The sequence below is a fragment of the Myotis daubentonii genome, chromosome 15 (genome assembly GCF_963259705.1).
Source record: "Myotis daubentonii chromosome 15, mMyoDau2.1, whole genome shotgun sequence".
Classification (NCBI taxonomy): domain Eukaryota; kingdom Metazoa; phylum Chordata; class Mammalia; order Chiroptera; family Vespertilionidae; genus Myotis; species Myotis daubentonii.
In genome coordinates this window covers 32979664-33002558 of record NC_081854.1, presented here as the reverse complement: position 1 = coordinate 33002558, position 22895 = coordinate 32979664, and the positions used below count along the sequence as shown (strand labels likewise).

At 50.9% G+C, this 22895-nt stretch overlaps 1 protein-coding gene across 2 annotated transcripts; it reads left to right on the top strand.

Moving 5' to 3' along the window:
* Positions 1–3842: 3842 nt before the first annotated feature.
* Positions 3843–21350, top strand: KLHL36 (kelch like family member 36). Of its 2 annotated transcripts, none has more exons than XM_059667179.1 (5): positions 3843–4447; positions 7445–7523; positions 12003–13076; positions 14600–14757; positions 15798–21350. In XM_059667179.1, the coding sequence occupies exons 1-5, from the start codon at positions 3858–3860 to the stop codon at positions 16351–16353; spliced, it is 2457 nt and encodes an 818-aa protein (XP_059523162.1). In that variant the 5' UTR covers positions 3843–3857; the 3' UTR covers positions 16354–21350. The 2 variants fall into 2 exon arrangements, with proteins under 2 accessions (XP_059523162.1, XP_059523163.1); XM_059667180.1 differs by having other exon boundaries at positions 4304–4650.
* Positions 21351–22895: the final 1545 nt, after the last annotated feature.

Sequence of the window (22895 nt, the reverse complement as noted above, 5' to 3'; positions counted from 1 at the left end):
CCCCTGTCCAGAGATCAGTACCTCCCAGAGGGGGCCTGGACGCAGGTACCGGAAGGCTTGGGGCTGGGCCTCTGGGTCCTGCCCCCAGAATCACAGGGTGGGGCCCCAGGCACCTGTGAGGCTCTGTGTGAGTTCCACAAGTCCCCATGCCCAAGGGAGCCTGACATGAAACAGCAAATGCAATGCACCATGACAGGCTGAGGCAGACTGCCGAACAAAGGAGAAAGCTTTCTCCCTGCTTAATGAACAAGGGGGCCCGTTTTCATTTTGTACCGGCCCCTGAAAATGATGTAGCTGGCCCCGGTTTCACTGCTGGGGCCTGGACCTCAGAAGTGAGTGCTAAGCCACTGTCAGGGGTCCTATAGTCTAGCCTTTGGTGGGAGGGAGGTCAGAGCCTTAAAGTATGTCTTCCTCTGAGCCGGCACCTCCACTTCGCCATCAGACGTGTGCAAAGGCACGTGGGTAAGACCACTCACCTGGCATCATTTATCATATGAAACCGGCCGGAGGCCCAACACTGAGGGAGGACGGACGCATGACCCAAATCCAGGGATCAGATGCACTGTTACAATCATAATGTAGAACAGAACTTACTGATCTGAGAAAAACTCATATTTGCAAAAGGGGGGGCGAGGGGTGGGAAAGAGGCAGTACCAAAAAGCCCGCACTGCATGACTTCATTGTCACAGGTGCATGGAGAATATGTGAATATATGCACGGGGGAAACACTGGGATGATTTACACTTAAATACTGACAGCTGTTCTCCTCAGGTGGGTGGTTTTTTTTTTTTTTCGCTTTTGAACGCGCCTGTTTTCCAAGTTCTCTGCACGGAGCATGCACCCCTTTTATCATTGCACAGAGTGCGGCACGACCGTGCGGAGAGCAAGGTCGGGCTGGCAGCCTGTGTAGCCAACTGCCTGGGTTCAAAGCCTAGCCCTGCTCCTTCTAAGCTCTGAGACTTGGGCGAGTGATTTAACTTCTCTGGGCCTCAGTTCCCCCATCGGTAAGCTGGAAAAGTAATGTTACCTCCCTCAAAGGGTCAACGAGATTCCGTGAGTTAACATGTGCAGGAGCTGAGAGCAGTCTAGGGAGCTGTATGTAGCAGTTGTTAATGTAAGTGGTGTCACAGTCTATCGGGGGAAATAGGGAGACACAATCAATAATATTGACAATTATTATTTTTGGATGGTGCAAACGTGGGTGGTTTATTTTCCCTTTGGGGCTTTTCTGTATTTCCCAAGTTAAGCATGCATTACTTTCATAATTTGAGAGAAGATGCCAATGAAAGAAAAGAAAGCGAAAGGGTGGTTCACTATGTGGTGTTAGGGAGAACAGGATGAAGTCGGGTTAGCCAAACCTGCCTGTTTTTCAGGTCAAGGTCACGTGTGGATGCCTGAGCTTGTCCCAGGCCCTTCCTGCAGGCTTCCCCCGAGGTTGTGCATGTACTCCTGCATAAAGAGCCCAAGTCTGAGAGATGACACCAAGGCCAAGCTATAGGCTCTTAACCTAATCTCTCTAGAAAGACATAGATATATCCGTATGTACAGAGTGATCCATATCTATATCTTTATCTGTATCCATATTTATATTTATCTATTGCTAGAGAGCCTTCAACTCTAACTATGAAAAAGAGTACCTCCCACCCACAGCACTCTATCACTCTAACACAGGACCAAGCATAATTTGCTCATTTACTTGTTTGCCTCCTTCCCTAAGATCCCTGAAAGCATCTTCTTTCTATGCTTGGCACCTACCACAGTGCCTGACACATAGCAGGAATTCCCTGTAAGCCTGTTGAATGAATTAATAAATGAAGGAGTGCATGAATTTGTGTAATGGCAGAGATTTGTGTGTCAAGATACAGGCAGAGAGCAAGACATGGGATTTGCTCTGTTTAGGGTCGAGAGGGGTCAAGGAAGGGTCGAAAATGGGTAAGTAAGGCTTCAGAGTACAGGCGATGCCTGAATGAAGTATTGAAGGGTGAACGTGTGTTTGTTCCCATAGAAAAGGGGAGAGAGATAGGGGACAGCAATCCAGGCAGTGACAACATCATTTAAAAGAGCCTCTAGGTCAGTGGTCCTCAACCTTCTGGCCCTTTAAATACAGTTCCTCATGTTGTGACCCAACCATAAAATTATTTTCGTTGCTACTTCATAACTGTAATGTTGCTACTGTTATGAATCGTAATGTGAATATCTGATATGCAGGATGGTCTTAGGCGACCCCTGTGAAAGGGTCGTTCGACCGCCAAAGGGGTCGCGACCCACAGGTTGAGAACCGCTGCTCTAGGTGATTCCAGGGCTAGTTTTACCTTCACTCCCTTTAATCTAAAAAATAATTCTATACTTTTGTTTCTGAACCAATAATGATATTTAATACAAACCCCAGTTGTCAAAAGTAATAATAAAAAAAAAGTCCCATAACTGTAACACTTTTTGGAGAGATGCAGGCTGTGGATGGGCAATGGACTAAACTAGGAATAGGAAGGTCAAGGAGACCAGAGCAGGAGATCTGTCTTATTGACCCCATTCACAGATGAGGACACTGAGGCTCGGAGGTAGAGTTCACTCAGAAGAATTCGATGGAACTTAACCTGTGCCAATCTACCCCTCTTGTAGCCTAGAGACACACAATCCTTCCATCACTGCACAAACCCTTGTTGCATCCTTACTTAGCACCAGAAGCGATACCTCCACACCCAACCCAGAAGGCAGCCTCTGTGAGTGGTGCTATGGAGAGGGAGGTGACAGAGCGAGCCTAGCCTGGGGGTTGGGGGCGGGGAGGGGAGGCCTACAAAGTACCTCGCTGGAACATCCATGGAAGGGGCGAAGTTGAGTGCTGTGTCTAGAACAGAAGGGACAAAGAAAGGCCTTGGGGATGTACCTGGTCATGCTGACTCCCAACCCTTACTTTTTCTTCTTTTCTGACATTTCTTCAGTGTCTGCATCTAGCCATGCTTTATGCAGCCCTGAAAGATGCTCTAGATCCCTTCAGGAGAAGGCAGGGAATAGAAAAACAGGAAGAGAGAGAGGTTTTTTGTTTGGTTTGGTTTGGTTAAAGCTTTATTGAAATACTAGAGGCCTGATGCACAAAATTTGTGCAAGAGTAGGCCTTCCTTCCCCCCCTGCCGGCACCAGCTTCCCTCTGGCACCCGGACCCGAGGCTTCGTCCAGAAGGTCATCCGGTCTAATTAGCATATTATGCTTTTATTATTATAGATAAGTCACATATAACATTCACCCTTTTAAACTGTATAATTGAGTAGCTTTTAGTATATTCACAGAGTTGTATGATCATCAATACATACTACCTAACTTCAGAACATTTTCTTCATCCCCCAAAGAACTCCCTTATTGTTTCACAGCCACACACACATCCGTACCCCCTCCCCCAGCCCCTGGCAACCACCAATCTACTTTCTGTCTCTATGGATTTGCTGTTCTGGACCTCTCATACACACGGAGTCATACACACGTGTCCTTTTGTATCTGGCTCCTTTCATTAGGATAGGTTCAAGGTTCATCTTTGCTGTAGCAGGAGATGTTTCACAACGGACAGGTCGATTGGTGATGGTTAGATTCATTCATTCCATAAATATTCACTGAGTGCCTGGGTGCCAGCCCTGGGGGCTAAGCCAGAGACCCTGCCATGGAGGGTTTCTACTGGGGGTGGGGGTGGGGGGGCAATAAGCGAATGAAAAAGAACATGATTTAAAATATTAGACGCTAGAGTGAAGTGTGAAGCTGGAAGTGAAGAGAGAGAGAGGATGTGGCTACGCAGAAGGTCAGGGAAGGCTGCACCCGGGGCAGAGCGCAGGGGACTTTCCAGCGAAGACCGAAACGAGGTGAGAGCCAAGATGCCCTCGCGGTGCCCCTCCAGCCCTCGGCGCCTGGACGCCGTCACTTTCCCCGGGGACCTGGCCCGGCCCGTCCGCGCCGTGTGTCCGCGCCTGGCACAGCGCGTGGCACCTACTAGGCATTTCGCGCGGCGCGACCGTGGCGGCCCCGCGCGCACCCCCCGCCCGGGCACAGGCCCCGCCTCGGCGCCGCTGAGCCCACCCCCTCCCGCCGCCGCCATTGGCCGCGCGCGCCTCCGCCCTCGGCCTCGCACTTCCTGGCGGAGCCATGGCTGCGCACCGGGCCGGCCCCGGGGCTGCGGCGCCCGCGCCCCGCCGCCCCGCCCGCCCGGCACCCCCGCCGGGAGCCCCCGCGCCGCGCCCGTAGCGCCTCCGAGCGGCCTCCGCGCCCGCCTGCGGCCCGGACCGCCGCGCGCCGCCGTCGGGGGACCGGGGGCCTGCCTGCCTGGGAGGACCCCGGCCCGGCGAGCGCCTCCCCGCCCGGCCCCGCGGCGCCCCTTTGTGCTGGGGCAGGTGTGCGGCGGAGCGGGGAGGGGCGCCGCCCCCGCCGGTGGGACGGGTGCAGTCCCGGCGGCCGGCCCGCGGCCCAGGTGAGTGTCCCCGCGTCCCGCCGGGGGCGCCGGTCGGTCCGGGTGGCGTCCCGGCTCCGCCTCCCCTGCCTCCTCCTCCTCCTCCTCCTCCCAGCCGGCTCGAGCCTGCCGGGGCGGCCGTGTTGTGCAGGCAGTGCCGCCGCCGGGGGGGTGCCGGGTCCGAGCGAGCGGCAGCAGCGTCCCCGGAGACCCCCCCGGCCACCGTGAGTGCTGGCGGGCAGCCGTGAACATCTCCACGACGCGTGCTTCCCCGCGCGCTGAGGTCGAGCAGGTTCAGGGTGGAAGCCGGGGAAGGAGCTTGCAGAAGAGGCTCCCTGGGGACCCTCCGGTCCGGACGTGGCCCCGGTTCCCGTGTTTACGAAGATCTTTCGTGCATCCTGTCCATGTGGAGGACAGCACGGAGGCAGCAGACACCCAGCACTTGTAGAGAGCGGCCCCACACCTCTTGCCCGGAGACAAAAGGGAACCTACACAAGGGGAAACGCTCTAGAAATCTTGGCCTAGAAAAGAAAGCTTTTCTCACTCGTGGCAAACGGAGCCTCGGATCGCCGCCGCCTGGAGCGGTGGCGAGAGGGACCTGCCGCTTTCCGTGGTGTGACCTTGGGTGGCCCCTCCTCCACGGGAGCCTAAGTGTCAGAAGTGACGCTGCCACCTGCCTCAGGGGTGAAGGAGAAACAAGGAAGTCGGGGTGTGCAGTAGGCACCGCATGAATGTGCCTTCCTTCCCTTCCCTCCTCGCTCAGAGTCTTCCAGCTGCTAAGGACCTCTGGGGAAGGACAGGGGTGGGTACAGATGGTCATTGTCCCAAAGTTGCTCATTTGTCAAGGGAAGTCTAGTTGTCCCTTCCTCTCTCCCGGGAGCTGGACAGCGTGGACTGTGCCTGAAGTTCCTCCCTTGGGGACACTGGAGCCCCCTCTGCATGTCCCGGATTATCTTGAAACAGTGCTGACTTCTTGTTGTATTGTTTCTTTATTAGCAAAGACTGTTTTGTTCAGTAGGTAACAAATTGACTCTTTAACTCAGCAGGAAAAAGAGTTCCTCCTTAAACCCTCAGTCCCACCCAGTATGTAACTTATACCCCATGTTGCTGGCTCGGGGCCTCCTCTGTTTGCCCCTCCCCCACCCCCACCCCCAAGTCTCCCAAAGGCTGCTGCCTCTGTGCTGTCTGTGAGTCGCTTGGCATTTCAAAGCTGGAAGAAACCTCAATGTCACCTGGTAAACCGGCCGATTTCATAGACAAGACCCTGAGGTCTAAAGAGGTTAACATGCTCCCTGCTCGCTTATCCGGAATGTTCCAGGCAGGGCCAAGGCCCCAGCAGGTGTCCTGCCTGGGGGCTTTTTTCTTGTCTCTTTTTTAATTGTCATATCCTGGTGGAATAGCCTAGGGCCGTGGTCTGCAAACTGTGGCTCTCGAGCCACATGCGGCTCTTTGGCCCCTTGAGTGTGGCCCTTCCTAAGCCTTAGGAGTACCCTAATTAAGTTAATAATGTACCTGCCTATATAGTTTAAGTTTAAAAAATTTGGCTCTCAAAAGATCAGTGGTTGTACTGTTGATATTTGGCTCTGTTGACTAATGAGTTTGCCGACCACTGGCCTAGGGGTTGAGTGCATGGAAGGCGCTGTGGGTTGGAATCCCACAGCTTCGTCCTGTGTGACGCTGTCTAGTGACTTCCCCTGCTGCTAACGGGTTTCCTCCTCCACAAACTGAGGATAACAATAGTGCCGGCCTCCTGGGGTTGTTTTGGGGATTAAATCAGGAAAGCACTTGAACTAGTACCTATGTCTAGAACAGTGATGGTGAACCCATGACACGCGTGTCAGAGGTGACACGTGAACTCATGTTTTTGGTTGATTTTTCTTTGTTAACACTTTTCGTACTGCTCAGGAGTTTTCTCGTGTTTCGCGCGCCATCTGTTAAGGACCGCTCACGAGTGTTCTCGTTTTTCACGCCCACGGAAAAAGGAGCGAATCTAGATACTTATGTAAATCTTGTTTGGTCCCTCTTCATAGAGGAAAATGTTTTACGCAGTACCATACGTTAAAAAAGTACTAGGAACTTTAATTGTTTAATTGTTTTTGTAAATAAACATGTTATAATTACTGAAAAACAACACCTAAAGTGCATTATGATGATTTAAATAGCGTGCAGTTTGCCCAAAAACGTGCGGTCCCTGGCGTATGTCTTAGAGATTTCTATGCGGTACGCAATGTGTTAAATGGCATTTAAATATATAAAATAAATATCAAAAATATAAGTCTTTGTTTTACTATGGTTGCAAAGATCAAAAAATTTCTATATGTGACACGGCACCAGAGTTAAGTTAGGGCTTTGCAAAATGCTGACACGCCGAGCGCAAAAGGTTCGCCACCACTGGTCTAGAACATGCTTTGTATATGGCAGTCTTCGCTGCCCCTCTCGACCTCGTCATGGCGTTTTACAAGTGTGACACGCAAAGACTCGGTCGCATTCAGCAGCGCATCACAGTTCAGGGCCCAGGTTTGGTTCCCAGCCATTGAGCGGCTTTGTGGCCGTTACCTCAGTATCCTCATCTGTGAAATGGGATTTGTGACATCAGCCCGGCCAGGTAGTTGTGGGGGTTAAACGAGGCAGCACGTGGAAATAAATCCCGTCGCCTGGTTCCAGGGTCATCGTCTGGGCTCTGAAATGATAACTTGTCACTATAACCTTAGTCTGGCCAAAAGGCTTATCTATGTGAGATCAAGCATTAAACGGTAGGTATTTGTAGGAGGTGGTTTCGCTAAAAGACTTGGTGTCTGGATTTTAGATGCCAGAGCAACACTCGTAAATGTGTCCCAACAACCTGACGGTTTTCGGCTCACAGCATGAGTTCCCTGCAGCACACGGCTTTCCCTCCCTGTCCTCTGTGTGGCTTGTCACCTCTGTTGTCCTTGCTGTGGCCGAGCAGAGCCTGCAATGAATGAATGACCTGGAGTCATGACTGCCCCTGTGTGCTCAGGAACCCTGTTCTTGTTGTAGGACTGTGACCGCTCTTACGATGGAGGGAAGCCGGCTGACGAAAGTGTCTCGACCCTACAAGATCAGCGAGTCTTCAAAGGTCTGTGCATGGTCGCTCACCACCTGTGCCAACTGCCTAGGAAGTGTGATGTTTTTCTGATGAGCCCATTCTTCATGTAGAGAGACTGGTTTTCTAGAGGTAGTGGTGTTCATTTCCTTAGAGGTAGCACAGGCCAGAGTGGAAGAATCATAAAATCAGAGAGCTGGGAGGGGAGGGATTCTCACCTCAACCCTGACGTGGGTGGGACAGGATGAAAGCCATGCCCCGCTTGGGGGCTCAGAAACTCCAAGGACAAGTCCATTGAGAAGCCAGCACCGACTTTGTAGTGGGGGCAGCACATTGCATACCTGGATGTTAAGGGCCCAGGGTCTTCCCCCGACATGACTTTCTGGGGCCGTCGGAGTGAGTAAGGGTGGCTCCCCCGGGCTGGGCTACCAACCTGTATCACACTGGGTATATCAAAATCACCCTGGGAGAAGGGGAGGGTGTCTCATTAGAAATGCATGTCTGGCCCCACCTCATACCTGCTCAGTTAAACTCTGAGAGCTGGACCTGGAAATCTGTGCCTTCATCAAACTCCTCCAGGGCCTGGGAGCAGCCCTCTCCCCACAGCTGCATAAGTAAGGATTGGGGGGGGGCTGGTTTTCAGGACAGTCTTCACTTCCACCTGCCTCTTTATACATGCCAGTACCACCCTCTTTTCTTTAAAAGTGTCCCTTTTTGGAGATTAAAGTTTATGGTTACCTTAGATCATTTTCAGTGAGGCCAATGTTTTCCCCAAGGGGGGGTGGAATTGGTTTTGGGGGAATGGAAAGACTTTTACTCTTTTTATGATTAAAGCACAGCTGTGCATACAGTACATGCATGGACAAACAGAACGTATGTGGTGGTCACAATTCCATGGGGGATATTAGGAAAAAAAACCTTAAAAGAAGATTGAAAAAGAAAGATTGAGAAAGACCACATTAGATAAAGGGAGTTGTGGAGAGGAAAAATGAGAGAAAGAGCTTCTGCAGATGTGCGTAAAAGAAAGCCGGGTTGTAATTTTCAGGGGAGCTCAGTCTCCTGAGAAGCGGTTTCCTATTTCCTTTTGCGTGTCCTGGGAAGGCTTGCCAAGCCTGGCTTCATCTGCTGTGAAAACCCAGGAAGGTCTCCCTGCTGTCTCAAAGGGGCTTTGTTTCCGAGCTTGGCTGCGGAGACGGTGTCACTTTCTAAGTGTGATAGCGCTGGGAATCTTGGTCCCTGAAAGCCAGGCTCTGCGTTGGTTTCTTTCTGAATCAGAGCTTTTAGGAGTAGGGTTCTCTACCTCTTGGTTGATTGCATTTATATTCCTAGCTATAAGCGTACCTTGATTTTCTAGACATTAACACACCAGATTTTAAAAAAGAAATTACCAAACCTCTCCAGTCCCTACATTGCCACTGTCCGGACTTCCAATCCTGCAGGTTTGCCTGCCCTTGAACTTTATGTAAATGAGCCAGAGGGCAGGTGCTCTTGTTGTGCCTGGCTCCTTGCACTCAGCGTTCTGCATCTGAGAGTCTCGCCCAGCTGGTGTGTAGGGGTAGATTGTTCCTTCCCAGCGCAGTGGAGTCTCCTATCAGGCGACCACCGCTGTTCATTTAACTATTCCAGAATGTGTTGATCCATTTTGATGCTGCATTCTTCTATTATGAAATACCCCATACCTGCTGCGTCTGTCCAGTGTTAGCTCCTGAGTCCCTGCGTTTCTCCACCCACCTTGCCTCGCCTCTGATAAAAGCACTGACATAGAAAACAAAGGAATAACCGGGATTAATACCATCAGAGAATGTTGGAGGCCGGGACTTCGAAAGGATACAAAATGCTGCCAGTCTGTTACTGATGCCCCTTTAAAACCGGGAAATGGTGTTGTCTGCTTTTTGAACGTTCTGTCTGCAGCGACACCAAAATAACCAGGTACAGAATTAAATGCGCCTGCTTAGCATGGAGACCCGGTTTTAGAAGCAGCGCTACCCTTTTCCCTGCCCTGGCTCCCTGCAGCAGATGGGGCCCCGCGCAGCTGTCATCCGGGCTTTCCCCGATATCCGCCCTGGGAGCTGTTTCCCTTTTTACTCAGCAGCGTGGGGTCATGTGTACCCCAATTTAAGTGTGGAGTCCCAGCAGCCTCCTCAGCTTAGAGACGACCAGGGGCCCAGGGTGGGCAGACAGCCCACCTGATGCCCCTCACTTACTTCTCTCTGGAGCCTTCACTACTACAGGGGAGCCTGCTGCTGTGATGCTCTGTAATTTCCTTCCTTCAGTCCACACCTGAGCGGGGCCCCAAGCCAGTGTGTGTTGGAGCCCAGACCATTCCTGCTTAATTAGAAGCCAAAACCAGGCCAGCCTGGCTCTCTCTGCTGCTAAGCAGGATACGCGGAGCTATCCACGTAGGGGACCCAGGAGAAACCGTCCTGTGATGTGAGAGCAGTGAGCCGGCCTCTCTAAACCTGAATGGGAAGGAAGCTTTAGTCTGGTGGCCTCGTCAGAATGCGAGGCCGTTGTCCGTGCCTGTGATGTAGGTGGAGCATTTGATGTTGGAATTAGCCAGGCAAGGCAGACAGGCAGGACCAGGGGAAATAAAGGACCTCAATTACAGATGTGTTAGAGGCAGTCAGGAGCAGATGGGGTTGATGGGGGGGGGGAGGGGGTGGGGGGGTGGTGAGAAATGAAAGCCACTGCTGTAGGATACATGTTGACAAGAACCTGTAAGAATTCGGGGACCTGGAAGCCAGTCACACAGCTGCTCACATCTAAGCCCTCAGTCCACCTTCCTTTCCTCAGTCTCCCCTTTTCAGGCTTAGTGCCCAGCCAGCCCTTTCCTCAATCGCCCTCAAACCCACTCACTCCCTAGTTGATGTTTCTGAAGGCCTGCTTTTCCCATATTGAATGTTCGTGTTGTTTTTATGGTGAGGAAATAAGCAGGTGTGCAGTATCCTGAAAGCCCAAAGCATAATTAGTTCTCCAAGGATTTGGAAACTGTTGTCTAGGTCTGACATATTTTTGTATCCTCGAAAGCACATGGCAGGCATCTAGCACCGAATAAGTGTCTGCCAGTCTGAGTCTATGGGATGGATTCCTATTCATTATTCACATTAATTGATCTGTTCATTGTAGTGTAGCATGGCGATCACAGGCCTGGGCTCTGGAATCAGACCTACATTCAAATTTCAGCTCCACTGCAATCACAGTGGGGCTTTGGGCCAATTTCTTAGTCTCTCTGACCTTAGTTTTTCTCATCTGGAAAATGGGGATTATAATAGACATTCTCTTGGAGGGTTTTCGTGATGAAAGTGCATGTCAGGTGCACGGCACAGTGCAGGGTACATGTAAGCCCCCAGAAAAAGCGTCTCTGCATTTCACATGCAGTGTATCTCTTTCAACCCTGCCGTGGCTGGTGAAGCCATGTTTCTGGAAGGAGGGTCTCCAGAGCACTTAGTTTGCATCACAGAAACGGGGTCTCTTTAGCATAACCACACGCCTTTCTAAGACACAGAGAAAGCTGCCTTCCCCGGCACAGCGCCTCAGTGGGGGTCACAGAGCCTCAGTGGGGGTCACAGAGCCTCAGTGGGGGGGGTCACAGCGCCTCAGTGGGGGTCACAAAGCCTCAGTGGGGGTCACAGCGCCTCAGTGGGGGTCACAGCGCCTCAGTGGGGGTTGCTCATCACAGCAGCTTCCCTCGGGCAGGCTTTCTGCCATGACACCCCCGCCCCTCAGCCACCTGAGTGGTGAGTATCCTCGTCCTCACCTGTGAGATGAGGAAATGAAGGTTCAGAACCTCCTTGTGGCTCAACCACGATCACATAGCTAGTAAGTGGCAGAGCTGGATGCAAACCTCGATTCCGTCTGGCCTTAGAGGCTGCGTCCGAAGCCACTTCTCTCTCCTGACAGGACAGCATTTTTCAAATCTATGTGCCCCTGACCCACAGGAAGGAAGGGAGGGAAGGAAAAAAGAAACCTTTTAGGAATTTTACTTATAAAGAAGGAAAAGAGAGGTAAGAGGAAGAGAGGAAAGAAGATTGATTTTAGGAATTTTATTTACAAAGAAAAAGAAGAAGGAAGACATATCCAATACACATAAACCTTGTTTCCTGCAATGCACTGTATTTTGTTTCCCAGTCTCCTTCAGTCCACTGTATTTATTTGTTCATCCTCACCTGAGGATATGTTTTCCCATTGATTTTTAGAGAGAGTAAAAGAGAGGGGGGAAAGACAGAGAGAGAGAGAGAGAGAAGCATCGATTGGTTGCCTCCCACACATGCTGACTTGGACTGGGGATGGAGCCTGCAACCCAGGTATATGCCCTTGACCTGAATCGAACCTGTGACCCTTCAGTCTGTGGGTCGGCACTCTAACCACTGAGCAACTGGCTAGAGCCATTCCTCTGTATTTAACATGCTGGTTGTGTCCCACTAGATTGACTCCTGCAGCAGTGAGGGGGCAGGTTGGCACGCTTCCCCTCTCTGGGCCCGGGTGCGAGCCCCTGACACTGCTCTCCCACAGGTGTACCGCTGGGCTGAGCACTCGACCACAGTGCTACAGCGGCTGAATGAGCAGCGTCTGCGTGGCCTCTTCTGTGACATCGTCCTGGTGGCCGACGAGCAGCGCGTGCCAGCCCACCGCAACCTGCTGGCCGTGTGCAGCGACTACTTCAACTCCATGTTCACCCTGGGCATGCGTGAGGCCTTCCAAAAGGAGGTGGAGCTGATTGGTGCCTCCTACATCGGCCTCAAGGCCGTGGTGGACTTCTTGTACGGCGGGGAGCTGGCCCTGGATGGCGGCAACATCGACTACATCCTGGAGACGGCCCACCTGCTGCAGATCTGGACTGTGGTGGATTTCTGCTGCGAGTACCTGGAGCAGGAGGTGAGCGAGGACAACTACCTGTACCTGCAGGAGCTGGCCTCCATCTACAGCCTCAAGCGGCTGGATGCCTACATCGACGGCTTCATCCTGAGCCACTTCGGCACACTGTCCTTCACCCCTGACTTCCTGCAGAACGTCTCCATGCAGAAGCTCTGCGTGTACCTGAGCAGCAGCGAGGTGCAGCGGGAATGCGAGCACGACCTGCTGCAGGCCGCCCTGCAGTGGCTGACGCAGCAGCCGGAGCGCGAGGCCCACGCCTACCAGGTGCTGGAGCACATCCACTTCCCGCTCATCCCCAAGAGCGACCTGCTGCACCGCGTCAAGCCGGCCGTGTGCTCGCTGCTGCCCAGGGAGGCCAACTGCGAGGGCTTCATCGAGGAGGCTGTGCGCTACCACAACAGCCTGGCGGCCCAGCCGGTCATGCAGACCAAGCGCACGGCTCTCCGCACCAACGAGGAGCGCCTGCTGTTCGTGGGCGGCGAGGTCTCCGAGCGGTGTCTGGAGCTCAGTGATGACACCTGCTACCTGGACGCCAAGAGCGAGCAGTGGGTCAAGGAGACACCCCTGCCGGCCCGACGGAGCCATCACTGTGTTGCTGTGCTGGGGGGGTTCATCTTCGTCGCTGGCGGCAGCTTCTCGAGGGACAATGGAGGGGACGCAGCGTCCAATCTTCTTTATAGGTATGACCCCCGCTGTAAACAGTGGATCAAGGTGAGATTAAAGCCAGATTCTTTCTTTACTCTTGAGGACTTTTGATCTCTCTAACCTAACCTTGACTGCTCCTCCCTTCTTTCTGGCCTTGACCCCTTCCTGCTTCTGAAGAAGGTGTGATGATAAAGTGACGAGCCACCTAATTCCCCCCCTCCCCTGTGCCTGCACCTGGTTGGGGGAGTGAGGGCCGACCTGCAGGGTCAGTCTAGAACTTTCTGCACCTAGAAAGGTTCTAGGTCTGTGCTTTTCTAATGTCGTAGCCACCAGCTCTGTGTGGCCGCTGAGCTCTTGAAATGTAGCCAGTGGGACTGAAGGACTGAATTTTGTATTTGATTTCACTTTAATTTACATTCGTGTGTAAATGGCCACACGAGGTTAGTGGCTACCCCATTGGATGTCGCCGGGCTAGAGATCTGACCCATAGTTCAAACATTCTTCCCGTGGCTCAGAGTCTCGGCCACGCTCCTCTTTGGAAAGGTGTGGAGCTGGTCCGAGGAGGCCGTGAAGGCTCACATCTCCGGCAGGTATGGTGGCTAATTCTGGGAAGAGCATGGGTCTTGGCGTCAGACCTGAGTTCACATCCCAATCTGGCTAAGTCGTAGCTGGGAATGTCAGATGGGTCCCTTGCCTTCTCCAAATTTCAGCTCCTTCCTCTGGAAATGGGTGGGAGGAGGGCATCGACCTTCCAGGTTCAGGGCTTGTATGTAGCTCATGTTGATTGGCCGGTGCCTGGCAGAGGTGAAAAAGTGTTCCTTTCCCCCCACAAACACCTCTCTAGACCACACCTATGAAAGTCGGTCTCCTCAGTCTTTATCCTCATACCTCAGTGGCTTTACTTAACGTGGTGTTGTTCTGAGCTCAAAACTCAGAATGGACTCTGCTGATCTTTTGATTTTATTCTCGAAAATCTAAAACCACCCACCAAGGTGTAAGTGCTGACGCTAGAGGCTCCTGGCTTTGGAGCCGGTCCTCAAAGCTTGGTGGCAGTGGCAGCCTGAACGTATGGTCTCCTGCAGGACTGGGTTGCCTTGTGTGTTCTGCTTGGATTATTAAAAAAAAAAAAAAAAAAAAAAGGTTGGGTCTTTCGCTTTTTAATTTCCTGTTGAGTTCCTCTTTCTGCCTGTTAACACAATGGCAATCAGCATTCATTAAAAAACTATCTGAGGGGTTGGCAAGAGGAAAGATGAGTCTTTACTTTAAGAAATCACTAAATCAGCAGTTATGAACTGTGTGTCCTCAGAATTCAAGTACATGAGGCTGGCCATGTGGCCAAACAAGTTTGGGGAGCTGTGTTCTCCAAACCCCTTTTGGGGAGTCGCAGTGTCTCGAGGGTCCTTGGGGACTGAGCAGTCCCCCCTAAAGGCCCCTTCTTTCTTGAAGTTTAAGTCCCCTCCGCCACATTCACTTGGCCACTGCCTCGCCCTCTGGGCCGTGTTCCGTGGAACACCTTTGGGAAGTGATGCTGGATGTTGACGCTGCCCAGGGTTTGGGGAAGGGAAGGAACAGGTGTCCTGCCTCCGCAGGTGGCCTCCATGAACCAGCGCCGTGTGGACTTCTACCTTGCCTCCATCGAAGACATGCTGGTGGCCGTTGGTGGCCGGAATGAGAATGGAGCTCTCTCCTCAGTAGAGACTTACAGTCCCAAGACCGACTCCTGGTCCTACGTGGCCGGCTTGCCGAGGTAATTGGCGGTTTTGTATGAACTCTTCCAATGGGATGACTTTTGGATGACAGTTCAGTTCGCCTCACTTTCTGGATTTTAAGGCTTTGAATTCCAGGAAAAAATCTCCTGGCTTGTAAATAACAGTGGGTAGACCCTGAGAGGCAGAGGGCGTGGTGGTGACGAGTCAGGGCTCCTGTTTAGGCTGACCTCATATAAGTGTCAGCTCTGCCGTGAGACAAAGATCCCTCAGTTCCTGAGTCTGTTCACTTGCTGAGTTTCAGGGGATAGGCACCCACCATTCCAGACCCATACAGTTTCCCTGCCCTGAGGCCCCTGGTGCCCCACTGCTTCGTCCCTGTGCCCGACCTCCGAACTGCTGGCCACCGCTGACACTTCCTATCTCCCTGGCCTCGACTTTTCAGAACCTTATGGTTGGAGTTGTACTTCACTTCATTCCCCATTTGTTATATAGCTTGATCAGGTACCTGTGTGTGCCTCAGTAGCATGCTGTTGCTGTTTCCAGCCCTTACGGCAGTGGTTCTCAACCTTCTGGCCCTTTAAATGCAGTTCCTCATGTTGTGACCCAACCATAAAATTATTTTCGTTGCTACTTCATAGCTGTAATGTTGCTACTGTTATGAATCGTAACGTAAATATCTGATATGCAGGATGGTCTTAGGCGACCCCTGTGAAAGGATCGTTTGACCGCCAAAGGGGTCGCGACCCACAGGGTGAGAACCGCTGCCTTAGGAGAAGGAAAGCAGTCGTGATTATGCCCATCTCTCAGGTGGGGAAATGGAGAGGGGGCAGAGCTGGGAATTCTTGCCCAGGCAGTCTGGCTGCACAGCTGTCTGTTTACTTCCTGTGGGGTGACAGCTGCCATCCATAAAGAGTTCACGGGGTGCCCGCTCCCTGCATTAGCCCCTCAAGCCCTCACAGGCCCCTCACAAGACGACAGGTTGTCCCCCTTTTGAGAGGAAAAGACTGCAGCCTCCGTTCCCGGAGGCCCCGCCCAGGACAGCACTGAGCTCCCTCTGTCTCTGTCCATCCCTCCACAGGTTCACCTATGGCCACGCAGGCACCATCTACAAAGACTTCGTGTACATCTCGGGGGGCCACGACTACCAGATCGGCCCCTACCGCAAGAACCTGCTGTGCTACGACCACCGGACGGACGTGTGGGAGGAGCGCCGGCCCATGACCACCGCGCGGGGCTGGCACAGCATGTGCAGCCTGGAGGACCGCATCTACTCCATCGGGGGCAGTGACGACAGCGTGGAGTCCATGGAGCGCTTCGACGTGCTGGGCGTGGAGGCCTACAGCCCGCAGTGCAACCAGTGGACCCGCGTGGCCCCGCTGCTGCACGCCAACAGCGAGTCGGGCGTGGCTGTGTGGGAGGGCCGCATTTACATCCTGGGCGGCTACAGCTGGGAGAACACGGCCTTCTCCAAGACGGTCCAGGTGTATGACCACGAGAAGGACAAGTGGAGCAAAGGCACCGACCTGCCCAAGGCCATCGCCGGCGTGTCCGCCTGCGTCTGCGCCCTGAAGCCACGGCTGGAGGACAAGAAGAAGAAGGGCAAGGCCAAGAGGCACCAGGACCGGGGCCAGTGACCCCACCGTGCCCGCTGGGGACCGGGTCCCCACCGCCACCTCCCAGAGTGTCTGTAGGCCAGCAACGACTTCCTAGAACCCTGGAACCATGATGTATCCTTTAGCAGCTTTTTTTACTTTTATGATTCTTAGTATTTCTATACTATCACCGTAATCGATTAAATATTCTACGTAACTTTACATAGTATCTTGCTTGAGTAATTAAACCTCGGCCTAGACAGGAAGTATCCCCTTAGGTCTATACAGGGCTTCTCTCCACATTACAAATTTTGGGGGATACTTCAAGCATCTCCCCCTCCCCCCTAAGAGTAGCAAGGGCAGGGGTTACGTAGAAATGTTTGTAGTGAAACTAGAGGCTTCGGTGGAACATTTCAGATCCTCCAGCCCCGAGCCTCCCCAAACCTGGCTGAGCTTTTAAAAATGCAGATTCCTGGGCCCCCGCCTCGGATTGACTGAATCTAAAGCTACCAGGAGTGGTGAAGGGAGTGGCTGGAAACTATTTAACCAGTTCCTGGAATGACTGAGCATCAGCCACATTAGGGAATCACGGACAGGGTCAAGTGCATTTGTTTTTATGAGTGGGGACACAGGGACCTGGAGAGGGTGAGAGAGTGACCAGGGCTCACCAGGTCACCTAGGGAAACCTGGACTTCTCACCGGGGAGGTATCCCCCTGAGGATTTTCTTACCGAGTGACTGTTGTTTCTGAATTCTCAGTTTTCCTGGTTAGTAATCTTCCTGAATTCCAAAAGGGTTTAAGTAATCAGGAAAGAAGGGAAAACAAGGCCTGAAGCTCTTTATAAATATTATTCTATAATTTGTGCTTTTTTTTTTTTTAACTTTCTCCTTTTCCTGGCACCCACTGTTTCTGACGTCTGAGCCCCCAAACCTACATTTATTTCTCAGGAAAGAAAAAGGCAGCACCCTAGGATTTAGCATTGTTCTCTGACTCCAGCTCCTAGAAGCATTTCTTGAAAGCTTTTACATGCGTAAGCGCACGTTAACCCCCAAGAAGGCTGAGTGTCTCGCCAACTCAAGCGACAGGCCCTGGTCCCAGCCATAGGCTGCTAAGTAGTTTTGTGCTGCTGGGCAAATTCTTTAATAAGTCGTGAGCTATTTCCTCATTCATTAAGCAACAGGGTCAGATGAAATAACAGCTAGGCTTCTCCCAGCGGTTAAGCTCTTTCAGTCTGTATAAGCTATTAAAATATTCTGCACCTCCTTTTGAGATATATGACCACCCTGCACTGATTGCTGCAGTTTCTAGAGCATCAAGAGTATGTGCCCTTTAAGAAGAGCTTGAGACTACTGTCCCAAGACACGATGTAACACAAAGTATGATGGGAGGAAAAGAATGTGACCAGTTTTAATCATGGGCCAAAGGAGGCATTAATGATCTATACCTTGGCAGAGATGAGAAAATTTCAAGATGCATTGTTAGCATTGACATTAGAAGAAGACTATCAATTAGCTTTATTTTATTTTTGTCTCTTTACTCCCTTTCCTTTCTTTCAAGGGTTTCCATGATTTTTATAGCAGCCAGGAGAGCTGAGAGTGGGTGTTTAAAGCTTCATTACCCAAATCATGGCCCTCTATTGCTAGCTGGGAAAGCAGTCTGCACAGTTAGCCACTTTCTTATATATGGGAGTCCCTAGAGGCTTACACACTGTGGAGAAGTTCTGCAAGGCATACAACCCAACCAAAAAACCACACTCTTATTGTGGCTTGACAACCCTTTTGGGTATTAAAGGCTCTGAGAAGTCCTGCATTAACTATTAACCTTCCATCAACCAGCATCTCCAAACTTTGTTGAGCCTGAAACCCTTTTTGTCTTATACCTAGTCTCAGCCCTCCACGAAACATATTTTGCAGAACTTCTACAAACTTTGGGATAGCTGAGCCCCTCCCTTTTCCAGGAAAGGGTTCATTGCTCAAAGACCCTTTAGGTCACAGTGGTTCTCAACCTTCTGGCCCTTTAAATACAGTTCCTCATGTTGTGACCCAACCATAAAATTATTTTCGTTGCTACTTCATAACTGTAATGTTGCTACTGTTATGAATCGTAATGTAAATATCTGATATGCAGGATGGTTTTAGGCGACCCCTGTGAAAGGCTCATTCGACCGCCCAAGGGGTTGAGAACCCCTGCTTAGGAGGCACAGAATCTATGGTTTTTTCTCCCTTGCTCAGCCCAGGTAAAGAGGTGATCGACTAGAACCAAAGGGCAGGAGGGGAAGAGCTCATAGACTATTTGTGCCTTGGGAGACAGATGACTTTGACCTTGGGAGAGGGGTGCCATCAGTTTGTAGCCTAAGCCAGCTGTTTTATTCTTGACCGCCAGGACGTGTCCCAGGATGCAGGCCTCTGGCCTCTGTTCTGACTTGTGCCTTGGTCTTACAATGTCCTGCCCCTAATATTTTGTGATGTCTCTCCTTCCACTATGAAGGCACTTTTGTCATCCACACGGCTTAGAAGCTAATATGGAGGTCGAGGGGACATTTCTTTAAAGGTAGACGTGATAAGTAAGTGTCCTCTTGTGAACCAACTTCAAATAATTGGTGGTGGCTCCCCGTACACTAAGAAAGGTTTTCAAGTTCCTTGGGGTCAGTGGCGGGGCCAGCATGGTTTTCGCTGTCCATGATTCAAGATGGAAATCCCCGCTGTGCCGTCCAACTAAGAATGGAAGGAAACGGCTTTCACTCCGTTTGGCAGGTGGCCTTTTGAACTGCAAAATCTTGAAGGCCTTGTTTCCAACCAAAGTGAGAAAGACAGGTTCTTGCAGGCTGCCATCTTGAGACGAAAACAGCAACATTTGCCATCATGTCATCAAATTGTCAGTGCTTCGAGCGGAACTGTGAGAGGATCTGGATCGTTTGTTTTGATCCTTCAAAATAAGCATGGTGGGCTTTTATTCAGATTTTGGGTTGTTTTTTTCCCCTCTTTTAAAGAACTAGAGTTTTAACTTTGTATTAGTTTTAGGTTTTGAGCTTGGTCCTCATCCCAGTTGGAACCTTGTTTGCTTAAGACATCAATGGAATCATGGGAGGGGAGAGAAAAGCTGGAGAAACCCTCTTTCCTCAGAGTGGTCTTTCTGCTGTCGAACATACGAGTGTACAGAGACTGTCTCAGCAGTGTGCCTGTATGGAGGGCTCCATCAGTATTTTTAACGTTCTGCTACATTAGCTAGACTAACAGGTAGGACTTCCAGATTGTGATCTGAGCAGAAAACCCATGTGTGTATTATATTCTGAATGTTCCTCCCCTTGACCCTGACTGATAGGTGACCTGACCTCATGATGACTTAATATAAACCCCAAAAGCCAACCCTCAGAGGTGTTCAGTTTTGGGTGGAAACCCAAATGCCAGGAGGGGGTGGAGTCCCTCCCCTGAGGTCCAGGGACTCCCTCTGTGAGTTCAGGTGAGTTTACCTGTGATTTGAAGTCCCTGGCTCCAAGTCTGGGAGCGAATGGCCTTTTGGTGGTTTGAGCAATGTGGGTTGGGAGAGGACCGCCCCCTCCCCCGCCCCCACACCCCCCCACTCTTATCCCCTTATAGAGTTACCAGCCTATCTCTACCCTGGTCCCCCATGGCATGTGGCTTGGCCAGCCCCAGCCCAAGCAGTACCTCACAGGCCTTTAAACTCTTGGAGTTTTTGGCTAGAATCTCAGACCGCTGGTCCCTAACCTGGAGAGGCAGTTCCAGCCATGGCCTGGCCATCCTCGCTGTCTGAAGATTCTGAGTGTCTTCAGAGGGGAGTGGCGGTGTCCTGGCCTCCAGGACAAACTTCTGGAGCCTAGGGCAGCTCCACAGGGACATGGAGATCCTGCAGAGCGCATCTGCCAAGCCTGGCGGTTTTTAAAGTTTTTTGAAATGTTTTGATACTTTTTGATACCATTTGCTAATAACCGTTTTGTAGGTTGCCTGCCGGGGTTTTCCACCTCACCCCCTGGTCCCCACCCCCTTGAGCTTGCACTAGATAGCAGATGTCCTGTCCTCAGTGCCAGGATAGTGCCCGCCTCATGCGGCTTTGTCTTGGATCTTGCTCTCCTCCGTGGCTGTGGTCTGATACAACTCTTGAATATTGTAAGGTCACACATGGCCAATGAATAGGACCATGACTGTCTTAGGCCCCCAACTGAGCAAGAGGGCACTGTTACCCCCAAGGGGACACCCACTCCCTTAAGACGTCCCGTGCTCCTTCAAGCGCCTACCTCAGCAGTGTGCACAGAGTTGAAAAGATACCTGAGGACAGATCCATAGATCACCTTTCTCATACGGGTTATTTCTCAACCCAGGGCATGGCTGGGGTCCTGATCCACACTCATCCACCCATTCTTTTAAAGAAATCTTAGCATGAAATCCACAGAATCTGTAACAGTGAACCGTCTTGCACTTTATAGCATTGGAGGTTGTTCATTTCCTTGTGGGTTTTTTTTTTTTTTTTTTTCTTTTTAACATGGGTAGAGTTGGTGGCTTCTGATGATGTTTTGGAGATCTCAAGAAATTGTCTTTTGGTTGCCTTAGTTAAAAGAGTTGAGTGAATGTACAAATTTGGTGGGCGTGGGGAGAGGGCAGCAGGGAACACCCTTTGCAGGTGAGTTCTTTGAGAAAAAGGACTCCACCCTTTCAAAGTTCCTGGAGGCCATCTTTACAGGTTTCCTTGAAATTGAAGGACAAATAAAGTCCTTTGGAATCAATCGAAGTTAATCATTACCGTCAGCCTTCTGTCAAAATGAGTAAGATGTTTGACAATTAAGTCATTCATTGGGTATGTTCTGGCTACTGATGCTGTCAAAATCTGTAATCGTGTGCTTGTTTTTTTAATCTGCTGCTTTTGAATTTGTAATTTTATGACACTCCAAGCTTTTCTGTGTCTTATTTCTGTATAATTCATTTCCCGCACGTTGATTTTTTTCTTTAATTCCATGCAGAGTATTCATTTCCCGAAACACATTAAAATGATTTGCCTGCTAGGGTATGGCTTATTTTATAATTGCATTCATAGTCTTGTGTGGTTATTGTAATGTTCTTTCGTCCTATTTTCTCTGCCCAAATAAAAAAGAACCCCTTGAATGTTGAGGCCAAATATAATTTGGAAATTACCAGACTGCCTTTTAGTGTTGTGGGGTGCTGGGACGTTTTGATTCGGCTTTCGTTGTCCTTCTAATGATTATATTTTGCCAGGAATTTCATTCAGATCCTTGATTGCAGCACCAAGTTCTGTGGCCTGAAATGAAACTATTTGCTTAAATGTGTGTCATTTGGGGTAATTGACTAGAAAAGGAAACTAGAAACCAGAGAAACATAGTTTATGACATTCAATTTATTATCTTTATCAGAAAGATACAATAACATCTCTATAAGAACAGAGGTCGCCCTAGCGGGTTTGGCTCAGTGGTTAGAGTGTCGGCCTGCAGACCAAAGGGTCCCGAGTTCAATCCTGGTCAAGGGCACGTACCTTGGTTGCAGGCTCCTCCCCAGCCTGGGCCCAATCAATCGATGTGTTTCTCTCACATAGACATTTCTCTCCGTCTTGCCCTCTCTAATCCACCTTCTCTAAAAGATAAATGGAAAAATATCCTGGGGTGAGGATTAACAACAACAACAAATAAACAAATAAAGAGTGTGGGTGTATAGATTTAGATAGACTAGCCTAAAGCCTCTTTCACGATGCTGTGCTATCCTGTTTAACTCCTAAATTAAAAACAAACAAAAGAGAACATCGGTCACATCCCCGCGCCCCCCCTCGCTCCCCCCCCCCCCCCCCGAGGGCCCAAGATGGTGCCTCTGCCTCGTGGTTTTGCAAGGCCGGCAGACAAGCCCAGTCACGATGGGCCCCTTAGCAATTCAGCATTGGGAGGACGGTGCGAGCCACCTGCCATGCCCACCACACCTGGAAACTGGATAAGAATTTGCCTCTGAGCCAATGAGCTGCCCCACATGGGACCCTGGCCGTCGGATGCCAAAGTCACTGGGATTCTTTTAACCTCAGAAGAATCTTAGGTTAGAGACACTTCGAGAGGAAGGAGGAATCCAAGGCTCGGGGTGATGGTCTTACCCCAGCTGGATGGCCTTCCCGCCCCGCCGGCCGGTGCTGGAATCGGTCCGGGTTCTCCTGAATGGAGGTCCTTGGACAAGGCCTGGAAGGCAGGTGGTTTCTTTGGGAAGGTGGTCCCCAGGAAGCCCAAGGGAGACCAGGAAGGAGGAAAAGCTGATAAGAAGGTGCTTTAGCCCGGCCAGTGTGGCTCATTGGTTGTGTGTAACGTAGACTACGAATCAGGAGGGTGCAGTTTGATTCCCGGCCAGGCCACATGCCTGGGTTGTGGGCTCAATCCCCAGTAGGGGTGTGCAGCCAATCAATGATTCTCTCTCTTCACTGATGTTTCTCTTTCTCCCTCTTCCTTCCTCTCTGAAATCAATAAAAATGTTTTTGGGGTTTTTTTAAAGAAAAGGAAAGAAAAAGAAGGTGCTTTATCTATTGCCAAATAGTAAGTCATTATGGTTTTAAGTAGTGGCTTAAAACCATAATAAGAAATTATTTTT